This window comes from Maylandia zebra, linkage group LG2 (genome assembly GCF_041146795.1).
Source record: "Maylandia zebra isolate NMK-2024a linkage group LG2, Mzebra_GT3a, whole genome shotgun sequence".
NCBI classification, from domain to species: domain Eukaryota; kingdom Metazoa; phylum Chordata; class Actinopteri; order Cichliformes; family Cichlidae; genus Maylandia; species Maylandia zebra.
Window position 1 is genome coordinate 3,069,722 of NC_135168.1, and position 11,908 is coordinate 3,081,629.

At 43.1% G+C, this 11,908-nt stretch overlaps 1 protein-coding gene across 2 annotated transcripts in view; it reads right to left on the reverse strand.

Moving 5' to 3' along the window:
* Positions 1-11,908, reverse strand: part of zgc:154054 (Alpha-1,3-mannosyl-glycoprotein 4-beta-N-acetylglucosaminyltransferase B-like) — a 57,024-nt gene that overhangs the window by 44,710 nt on the left and 406 nt on the right. The window contains exons 2-4 of one of the 2 annotated variants that reach the window (XM_024800664.2): positions 4,224-4,397; positions 2,409-2,537; positions 73-206 (exon numbers count right to left, since the gene is read on the reverse strand). In XM_024800664.2, coding sequence (XP_024656432.1) covers positions 73-206; positions 2,409-2,537; positions 4,224-4,397 — 437 coding nt within the window. Of the gene's footprint in view, positions 1-72; positions 207-2,408; positions 2,538-4,223; positions 4,398-6,909; positions 8,903-11,908 lie in introns of those variants that run through there. The other variant, XM_076888250.1, reaches the window with a different exon arrangement.

Sequence of the window (11,908 nt, forward strand, 5' to 3'; positions counted from 1 at the left end):
CGTAACCTCCTAGATGGAAGTCCCCACGTGACTGGAAAAACGTGTATGTGTGTGTGTGTGTGTGTGTGTAACCTCAGCAACAAAGACGATGATGAGGAGATCCTGGCACTGTGATGAAGTCAGGCTAAATAGCAGAGAGCTAAGCGTGTTGACCAGGTAACTTTGCTTGTCACGCTTCACAGTGGGAATGCCAAGCACCACGGACACTGAGAGATGACAGGATAGAGAACCAGAGAAAAACTATAGTCACTGTCTGCTTCCATTAGCACAGCAGATGTAAAACTGACTATCCCTTATTTGACTCTTGCATTCACTTTATTTATTTATTTATATACACATATACATATATATATATATACAGTCAGTGCGCCCCAGGGTGGCTGTGGCTACAATGTAGCTGCCACCACCAGTGTGTGAATGTGTGTGTGAATGGGTGGATGACTGGATATGTAAAGCACTTTGGGGTCCTTAGGGACTAGTAAAGCGCTATACAAATACAGGCCATTTGCCATTAGGGTTGCCAACCGTCCCTTAAAATACGGAATCGTCCCGTATTTAGAAACAAAAGTACACGTCCCGTATTGAGCTAATAAGGGACGCACTTTGTCCCGTAATACAGTGAGAATCAAAAGTAGTCTATAAATGTTAATGGAATTAACGCTTTGTTTGAAAACATAATTCCCAGCCCCTCTCCTGCTTTGTGACCAATGAGCTGACAGCACACTTATGACAATTCGAGTATGACAATTCAGATTACCGCTCATCTCATTGGTCGAGGAAAGGTCGCTTGCGGAGAAAATACCGGAAGACAACAGATGACCACAACAAGAAGCATGGCCAACAGGGAAACAAACGCCGACACTGCGGTGCAAGTCTCGGACGACAGTACACCTAAAGCTGAGCAGACACTGTGCGATTTTTTCAGTCGCGTTATTCAGCTCCTGCTCAAACTGCACGATTGACTCGCAGGGGTTAGAAGTTGGTAGGTCACGATGCAGGTCTCACACTATACCGCCCGATGCTCTGATGCGACCTGAGTGCTCACACTGTGCCTCCATAACATGAAGGTTATAACAGAAAATCTGTCGCGCTCTCTCTCTGTCTTTCACTCACACAGACACACCACCACCATCAACTTTGCTAATTTGCTAATGAAAAACATGATCAGGCAGCTGTGATTGAGCAGCATGTAAATCCAACTATTTTCACGGTTGTTGTGGTCGTGATAATTTTGTGAGGCCACATGGAAAAGGCTCGGATGAGCTTTCCAAAGTTCTACAAGTTGTGCCTCCATCGCTTGTGTCCAGATCACACGCTGCACAGCTGTGCTGCTCCATCTTTTTCACCAACGTTTACGTTTGCGCGTGAGCAGTGTGAGCGGCTCACGAGCGATTGATGATCGGGAGCTGGTCGTGAGGTGTTAATCACTTCTCGTTACCCCACGTATACTACACGACGCACGATGAAGGCCAAAATCGGTCCGATCACTCAAAAATCGTCTCAAAATGGGCCTAAAACCGCACAGTGTGAGCCCAGCATTAGAGCAGCAATGTTTGTTCCCCTCAGAGAAAGGGAAGAATGGGAAAAGGAAAACACCTGGCTGGAAAACGTTAATATGGGCATGTGCAGTGAATATCAGCGCTATGTGGCCAGAAGTGTGATAATATAACTTATTTTGTGTAAGAAACAACTGCAAGGATAGATGATTACAACAAATTGATGACTAATACATAAAAGTAATACATAGATGAATAATGATGATGAGTTATGATGCGTAATCATGGGAACAAGCGGGTTTACAAACAGGAGCAGCTGATTAGCATTAGAAAAGCTGAAATAATACCTCAGCTGAAGCCAATTGTACTAAATGCACTAAATGTGCACTGTTACAAGAATATTTTTCTTTCTATTGTTTTCTATTATTTTAAGTTAAGCAGGACAGAGTGCTTTTAAAGAAAGATTTACTTATATTCTCAAAAGTTAAGCATGACAGGCTTCTGTTTAAGAAAGAGACCTGTTTTACTGTGTTAATGTTGTCATTTTGAGCTAAAAATAAATGGCTAAATGATCATTTGTTTCCCATATGGTCATATAACAAAGAATAGAATATGCATCTACTTAAATCAACTTCAAGTCAAATGGTTAAAAAAATAATTTCACACACAAAAAAAGAGCTAGAAAATTCACCACACTGGGAAGGGTGAAGACAACTGGGTCGCCCGGCCCTGGCCACGAGGTGTCCCTTATTTATTTTTCAGGGAGTTGGCAACCCTATTTGCCATACACACACACACACACACACACACACACACACACACACACACACACACACACACACACACACACTCCTACCAAGATTCATTGAATAGTAGGGCTGTGCATTTTTATTAAATGTGAGGGCTTCATACCTCCACGACGTCCCTGTCCCAGCACTACATTAGGTACAAGGCTGCCCGGATGGAGTCTGAGGTGGGGCATGAAAATGTAAATATTGGGCTGAATGAATGTTTGCAAGCCTGTAGGTTGCTTTTCTGTTTCTGTAAACACAAAGAAAAAGGGATAGAGGCATGTGGTGTTATAGTTAGCACAGTTAGCACACAACATGCTAATAGGCCAGGTAAAAATATATGATTAACTTTCATATGTATTTTGTTTCCTATACATACAGGAAACTAAATAAATAGGAATTATGGCAGACAGACAAAATTTGAGACCTGTGCTCCTGTGTCAACCATCAACTGCAACTTCTGTAGATAAACTGCCCGTGGTACATTACACAGAGAGAAACCTGGGTGATCTCCTTATGTTTTACAAGTCAAATGACTTAGGTCCACATTTCTTTTGATTGTGTGGAAATGCTTAAACAAAGTACAGTTTCAGCTAGAGGTCTCTGTTGTGACTTTTTTTTTTTCTTCATTAAGCCAAAAAACACCAATTTAATTAACCAGATTCAGAGAAATCCTAGAAATACTGTGTATTCACCATTGCATGAACACTGACATTTTAACCCTGGAGAAACCATGGGGTCAAATTTGACCCCATGGTTTCCTAGTAAACCAATGGGGTCAGAGCCGACCCCATTGGTTCTCCAGGGTTAAGAAACATTTACAAAGTTTTAATAGGGTTGAGGTCAGGGCTGTGGCAAGGCCATTCTGAAAGAATAATGTTAGCCTGCTTCCATTCTAAAAGCAGCTTTGCTGTGTGTTTGTCCTGTTTGAACATTTAATTGTGTCCAAGTTTCAATCAACTAGCTCTTCATCTGATGTTACGTTAAAGAATTTAGAGCTAGTCCTCCTTCATTGTTCCGTCCACTTTGTGCAATGTTCCACTACCACTGGTGTCAAAAAACCCCCAGAGCATGGAACCGTCACCACCATGCTTCACATTTGGCTTTACTGTTTAGGTTTGAAAGCCTCACCTTTACTCCTCCAAACATACCTTTGTCATTACAGCCAGATAGCGCAAGCTGCAAATTCCAGTCAAGCTCGAAGGGATCAGTTTTAGAGCAGAGGCCTTTTTTCTTGGCACGCCCTCCGTCCACAGCAATATAAAACTAACTTCAGTTCGGCAGGCTTGAGCCTCGTTGGCCTTTGAGTTGTTCTGAACCAATTTCCTCTCATCTGAGAGTGACACTTTGGGTCTTCTTCCAACTGAATAATCTGTACCAACTTACAGTTGTTTGAATTCATGACCTTGGAACCTCCAGTTGCTTAAAAAATGTCTCCAACAGATCTTCCAAACTACAATTTTTCCCCTTAGATCTTCGCTGAGTTACTTGGCCTATTATTCAGTCCAATAAATGCCATCAAACAGTGCAGTCGAACGAACTGCCAGTTTGAGTCAATCGTGATCACTAATAAGAAATGAACAGGCCTTGGCAAGTTCAAAGATGCTGTAGAACTTTAGCACCACGATTGTCTTTTTTATTGTTTTTTATCATTCTTATTACAAAGTTAAGAAATCTGTGTTTAAAGTTGAGTCCAGTGTTGCCTTACACATAAAAGAATGATTCCCAGTGAGTGGAGAATAGCATTGGTCAGTACATGCTATCCAGCATGGACTGTGTTCAGTGTTTTCAGCTTTAGGTCTGTTGATGCTGTGTACTGTATCCATGTAGTTATCTTTTTTGTTTCTAATATCTTGCTCTTATGACGCATTTCCAAAGACATTTGCCTTTATTCAAAGTCATAAAAACAAATAGTGCTGGGTTCTCTGCTACCCACCTTTAAAGCCTGTCCTGTTGTGGACAGAGTAAAGATAGGTGTCGTTGCCAGTTTTGGAAAGGTTCCTTAGCTGTTCCAGGATGCTGCTGAGATCCTGACTGACCTGCCCCCCCAGCTCCTCGGCCACCAGCAGACGCTTGTACAGGATCTGCAGGTCAGGCATCACTGTTGAACCTGGATGCATACAGCAAAGTTTAAAGAGTTAAGACACACTAGTTGTCAGCAAACTGACTGCTTATCGGCTTAATTTCTAACTTAAAGTCACATCATTCCATAATAACCGCCCACCTTAAGCAGATATGTCCCTTCAGATGGTGGAAAGCCTAACTTGAGTCAACTTTCCTTATTTTATCTGAATGACCACAGAAAACAAATAAATATGCAAATCTTCAAAGAAGTTGGAATCAGTAAGCTTTTGTCATCTTTGCTTGGGAGCTGGCATTTCAGCATCTCCCCATATTTTTGTTTTCACAATGACATTCATGTTTCTAACAGACGCTTCTCTCTCTGTTTATACACCAGGCAGCTCTATTTATAGTGCAGACACGTCTGCAGCACTTGAAGAGATTCTTGTTTTCAATCACTCCAATCTCTTTGTTCAACTGCTTTCAACTCTCCGACATCAACGTTCACTCACGGAACATTTTCATGTAATCAGTTCACACTTTGTGCTTTTATCTGCCACTTTTATAAATGACAGTTGATTACTTTTGAAAGGACATGTTACACGTTCAACAATCAATTTTTTTTATATGCATGAATGACTGAGTTTTCCTAAGCTGTAGAGGCTCTTAGGGTCACATTAGTATTAGGGATGGGTACTGGGTTCTGACATAAATGGTAGTAACCAGACCGAAAAGCAGCGCACATTTCGGCAGAGATGGGCGGTAATGCGTTACTTGTAACGACGTAATGGGAAACTCACAGAGAAACTCGCGGATTCTTCAACTGACCGCGGCACACCTGCACCAGGGTAAACCTCCGCCTACCGCACTCCTGCTTTACAGGTGAAAATAGAGCAACAGGACCGCTGAGTCTTTGACTTTATTTATTTTCTGCTGTGTTTTACTTGCATCTATTTGAAAGACTGAGTGTAAACACAAAAAATATTTTATTTTATGTGCTGGAATGTGCAGAAAATAGGTTTAAATGTTAAACTAATTTATTCAACTCAGAGAATGTTGCAGATAATTAAATTTTTGCTTGATGCATGAAGTTAAAAGATTAAAACTAATAAAACAAGTTTTAAAAAGAGACTTTTCCATTTCATTACATTTTGTATGATGGATTATGCAGAAAAAGTAGAATTGGGCTGAAAGATCTATCACTTTATCAGCTACTCAGGTTGTAAATCGTGTTTTTAAAAAGTAACTAAGTAACTAAGTAATTAATTACTTTTGAAAATAAGTAATCAGTAAAGTAACGGGATTACTTTTTTGGGGAAGTAATCAGTAATTAGTTACTGATTACTTTTTTCAAGTAACTTGACCAACACTGCATTTCGGTGCTTAATTTTGGTGCTTTTTTTTCCTGAGCTGTGATACACTTTGGATTCTAGCCAATCATTTTACGTTTCCGAGGATAGTAGGAGGGCCCAGGTACGTACGTTCTTTTAGAGCCGAGCTACAGATTAAAAATGTCCAAGGCGAAGCGGTCCAAAGTCTGGCTGTACTTCACAGCAAAAGATGAAAACTCAGCAGCCTGCAACAAGTGTTTTAAGGTGATACTGTAATACTGTCAAAGGAGGTAACACCTCGAATCTGATGAAACATCAGCTTTTTTAAAGCTGAGAAATGCACCGTACCTACTGCGGGTGTGGTCCTTGTTATCGGAGTTAGCAACATCCCCCAAAAACCCGAAGAGGAGAGTCCTGGCCCCTAGCCCTGCCAGTGTAGCAGAAATGATGATGATGCAGCAGCAGCCGTTCTTCTCTGCGTGAGTAGCTTCATGTTCGTGTGTAATTTATGTTGAGTAGGCTAACCACGTTATTACATTAATGCATGTACGGTGAACTATAGCTGCAGAAAAGGCTAACATTGTTATCTTTTTACAAAAAAACAGCTAAACATGAGAGGTTTTTGGACAAAGTTTGTGTTCTCCATTCTTTAAGCACCAGCACCGTTTCAAAAGTACCGGTGTGGCACCGGTATCGGATAAAACCTAAACGATACCCATCCCTTTTTTTTGTAGCGTGTAGCGTGCCCACCCCCAAGGTCCTATATGTATGTGTTATGAGAGTGTGAATAATGTGAATATCTAAGTTGTGGAATACAATTGAGGGTGGGTGAGGAGGAGTCTCATATAAGACTTTGTTTAGGCATTGTTGTAATGCAGGCTTGTAGGAACAAAGCACATCAGGTGCTCAAATTGATTAGAAGAGCACTCTGTATGTGCCTTTCCATTTAGCTTTTCTACAGCTAGCCGTATAGGTCTGCTTTTCTGTGGGCGGGTTTTGTCAACACAATACCTTCACAACAATGTAAAATGCAGCTACCCAACTTCACAGGTGTGGCTCTGGCATTAAGATGAAAGCTCTGGTATGAGAGCTCACCAGTATTGCAGCAGACTTAATGGTGTCAAGTCAACTTTATTTGTCAATTCTGCCACATGTGCAGGACATACACAGAATAGAAATTGCGTTACTCTCAAACCCTAGTGATTAGAAAAATGCAAATAAAATAATTAAAAAGTAAAAATTTAAATAAATACAATACAATTTTACGTATAACAAAAAAAAAAGCTATGCAATATACAATGTACAATATTCAAGTAAGAAGGCATAGTGGTGCAAAATAGGCAAATAGTGCAAATGGGGATTTAGTAGTGTACGGTAAGAGATAGTGTAACAACAAAGTCTTATGAGGTCCAATGCTTAAGCAGTCCAATGCTCCACAAAGTGACTGGAGCAGGCCAGTGAGTGCGTCAGAGAGTGAGTGTGTGTGTGTGTGTGACAGAGTTCAGTGAGACCGTGGTGGAGAAGAGGGGAGAGGGGGGCAGAATCGGGAGGGAGTTAAGCTTCCTGACAGCCTGATGGATGAAGCTGTCCTTCAGTCTGCTGGTCCTGGCCTGGAGACTCCGCAGTCTCCTCCCCGACGGCAGCAGCTTGAAGAAGCTTTGCATTGGGTGCGTGGGATCAGCCGCTATGCAAAGGGCTTTTTTAGTGAGACGGGTGCTGTAAATGTCCTGGAGGGAGGGGAGAGAGACACCAATGATCCTCTCTGCAGCTCTCACTATGCGTTGGAGGGTTCTATGACAGGACGCATTGCAGGCTCCAAACCACACAGTGATGCAGCTCGACAGGATGCTCTCGATGGTGCCTCTGTAGAAAGTGTACATGATGGGGGCTGGAGCTCCTGCTCTTCTTAGTTTGCGGAGAAAGAAGAGACGCTGCTGTGATTTCTTGGCCAGTGCTGTGGTGTTGTACGTCCAGGAGAGATCCTCTGTGATGTGCACACCCAAGAACTTGGTGCTGCTCACTCTCTCCACAGACGCTCCGTCAATGGTCAGAGGAGCATGTTGGGTGTGCATTCTCCTGAAGTCCACAACAATCTCCTTCGTCTTCTCCACATTCAGAGAGAGATTGTTGTCAGCACACCACGTGGCCAGGCGTCTCACCTCACTTCTGTAGTCGGTCTCATCCCTGTTGCTAATGAGACCCACCACCGTTGTGTCGTCCGCAAACTTGATGAAGAGGTTGGAGCTGTGTGATGGAGTGCAGTCATGGGTCAGCAGAGTGAAGAGGAGGGGGCTCAGCACACATCCCTGCGGGGCCCCCGTGTTTAAAATGATGGTGCTGGATGTATTACTGCCGACCCGTACTGCTTGAGGTCTTCCGGTGAGGAAATCCAACAGCCAGTTGCACAGTGAGGTGTTGAGCCCCAGCTGGACCAGTTTTTGAATGAGCTGTTGGGGGATTATAGTGTTGAATGCTGAACTGAAGTCTATGAACAGCATTCGAACATATGAATCTTTTTTGTCCAGGTGTGTGAGTGCTGAGTGGAGTGCAGTGGAGATGGCATCATCGGTTGAGCGATTGGGCCGATACGCAAACTGGAAGGGATCCAGGGAGGGGGGCAGGACAGTCTTGATGTGCTGCATGACTAGTCGTTCGAAGCACTTCATCAGGATGGGAGTAAGTGCAACAGGACGGTAGTCATTAAAGCAGGAGGGAGATGACTTTTTTGGAACCGGAATGATTGTGGTGGCTTTAAAACATGTGGGGACGACAGCCTGGATGAGTGATATGTTGAAGATGTCTGTGAAGACATCAGTGAGTTCCACTGCACAGTTTCTCAGTACACGACCAGGAATGTTGTCAGGACCCGGAGCTTTACGTGCATTGATCCTGCTGAGGGATCTCCTCACGCTGTCCGGGGACAGAGTCATCACCTGGTCACCAGGAGGGGGTGGGGTCTTCTGTGCAGTGGTGCTGTTTCGGACTTCAAAGCGAGCAAAGAAAGTGTTCAGCTCGTTCAGCAGGGGGATAGTACTGTCACAAGTCTGTGGTGGGGGCTTGTAATCTGTGATGGTCTGAATGCCCCGCCACAGGCTCCGTGAGTCTCTGCTGTCTTTGAAGTGATGGGATATTTTCCTGGAGTACTGTCTCTTAGCCTCTCTGATGCCACGGGAAAGGTTGGCCCTAGCTGTCCTCAGGCTTGCCTCGTCTCCATCTCTGAAGTCTACAGTTATTGGAGTATTTATGATAGAACATTTACCTGCACAGCTTGAATATGTCAAAAAAAAAAATCCTCAAATAACTCAAAATATACCAAATAAAGTTCTAGTATTAACTTCCGGTTTTAAACTACTATCCCACTATTAATAAAACTTTGTCAAGGTAAGGAGGAAAAAGGACAAGCCTAATGACAATGGCTCATTTCCATCAAGCGTCCCAATAAGCCACGACAGCAGCTGAGAGGAGCCCAGCTGTGAAGATACCTGTGCTTTCGCTGTTATGTTAAGATGTCTGTTGTCTGAGCTGCAGTGCCTTATTAATCATGCAAATATTATATGTTCAATAAAACTTTTGGTTTCATTAAAACTGTGTTTCAGCTTGCTAGGCCTTTACTCCCTTCTTTAAGTTGCTTGAAGACGTTTCACCTCTCATCCGAGAAGCTTCTTCAGTTCTAAGGTCAAATGGTGGAGAGTCCCAGATATAAACCTAGTGGGAGTGACCCCCCACTGATGATCCTCTAATCGCCTGAGCCAAGGTGTGAAACTGGGTGTGGGTCCCAATCAACCAGAGTTTCGGGTGTGTTCATTGTGAAACCTGGCCCCACCTTATCATGTGAATTCCTGAGGTCAGATGGCCCAGGATGTGAGTGGGCGTTAAGGCGTCTGGGAAGGGATCTCAAAACTGGATTATAGATGGCAGAGAGTTGGTGTCGTAAACCCCGCCTCTGTTCAAAGATGGTCGCTCACAGTGGACTTAGATGCTTCTTTCTACAAGAAGACAGCTCCTTGGAGGACAGGACCAACTTCACACCCGATCAGATTTGCACACTGTTAGACCTCTGCCTCACCACTACATATTTCAAGTACAACGAAGGCTTTTACAGACAAAAACATGGCTGTGCCATGGGCTCCCCCGTATCACCTATTGTAGCCAACCTTTACATGGAGGAAGTGGCTACATAGGGGATGACAATGTTGTTGCGTCTGTCCTTCTTATCCTCCCTCGCTGGTGTCTGGTCTTCTTTTCTGTGCCTCTTTGCTGACTTTAAGAACGCCCATTTAGGATAGCCGCATGTTTTGAGTGCTTCCTTTACATGTGTGTGTTCCTTCTTTTTCCCTTCAGGCTTAGAGGGAACATGTTCTGCCCGGTGGTGTAGGGTCTTAATTACTCCAAGTTTGTGTTCCAGAGGGTGATGGGAGTCAAAGAGGAGGTACTGGTCCGTGTGTGTGGGCTTCCGGTAAATTTCGATGTTGAGGTTGCCGTTCTCTTCAATGTGCACGGCGCAGTCCAGAAAAGGCAAACAGTTGTCCTTTGTGTCTTCCCTGGTGAACTTGATGTTTTTATCCACAGCGTTAATGTGCGCAGTGAAGGATTCCACTTCTTGTGTCTTGATTTTGACCCAGGTGTCGTCCACATATCTGTACCAGTGGCTGGGTACTCTTCCTTTGAAAGAGACAAGAGCCTTCCTTTCCACTTCCTCCATGTAAAGGTTGGCTACAATAGGTGATACGGGGGAGCCCATGGCACAGCCATGTTTTTGTCTGTAAAAGCCTTCGTTGTACTTGAAATATGTAGTGGTGAGGCAGAGGTCTAACAGTGTGCAGATCTGATCGGGTGTGAAGTTGGTCCTGTCCTCCAAGGAGCTGTCTTCTTGTAGAAAGAAGCCATCTAAGTCCACTGTGAGCGACCATCTTTGAACAGAGGCGGTGGTTTACGACACCAACTCTCTGCCATCTATAATCCAGTTTTGAGATCCCTTCCCAGACGCCTTAACGCCCACTCACATCCTGGGCCTTCTGACCTCAGGAATTTGCATGATAAGGTGGGGCCAGGTTTCACAATGAACACACCCGAAACTCTGGTTGATTGGGACCCACACCCAGTTTCACACCTTGGCTCAGGTGATTAGAGGATCATCAGGGGGTCCTTTTGTCCCTCTGTGGGGGGTCACTCCCACTAGGTTAACTGAACAAACACACACATCCACACATGTGCAATAACACTAAGTGCAATAATCTTTTCTGGCATCGTATTTTTACTCAGTTGTATATAGCATTCGTATTCTATTTTTATCTTATTGTATATTTTTATTCTATTTTATTCTACTGTATATAGTATATTATTTTATTCTATTCTGTACAGCTGTGTACTGTATTTATTCTTATTGTATTCTAATTTTTGCGTCATAACTTTTGCACTGTCCACTTCCTGCTGTGACAAAACAAATTTCCCACGTGTGGGACTAATAAAGGTTATCTTATCTTATCTTTATATCTGGGACTCTCCACCATTTGACCTTAGAACTTGAAGAAGCTTCTCGGATGAGAGGTGAAACGTCTTCAAGCAACTTAAAGAAGTCCAGACGCTTTTCTTTGCAAGCTCCTTTGACTACGATGACCTGGATGACTGAGAACCTTCACAGACATTTTACTCCCTTCTGTTTACCAGTAAAATAAGTATTTGTACCTAAAAGATAAACAAAGTCATTCGCAATAAAAATACAAGAGCTCGGAATGAGAAGAACAGAGTGAAAAAGCAACAGCAGAAAGCGTTTGTTCCTTGAATACCTCGCTGTTAGTAATGGAGCAGGTCGGCAGGCCGAGATGGTGGGTGTGTTGGCTTACTACTAAAACTCACACGGTGATGTTATGACGTTAGGGAAAGACTTTATAACCGGTATAACTTTCATTTTTTTTCTTAGGAAACAACATTTCCCACAGCCTCTTCAATAAGACGTTTGTACTCCATGTGAAACAGAGTGTTGTATACAGAGAGACCGTCGCCCGACGATCGAGAAGGTTATGCTAATAATTTGTAAAAATAAATAAATAATTTAAAAACATAAAAATGTAAAAGTTGCTCATGCTACGCTGTGACGCGAACTTTAACCCTGCGGTATTTTCTGTTTCCATGAGAATAAACAGCAGATGAGTATAAAGTTTCCGTTTGAGTCAGCATGTGAAAAGTAAAAGATAAGATAAGATAAGATAAGATAGAACTTTATTAATCC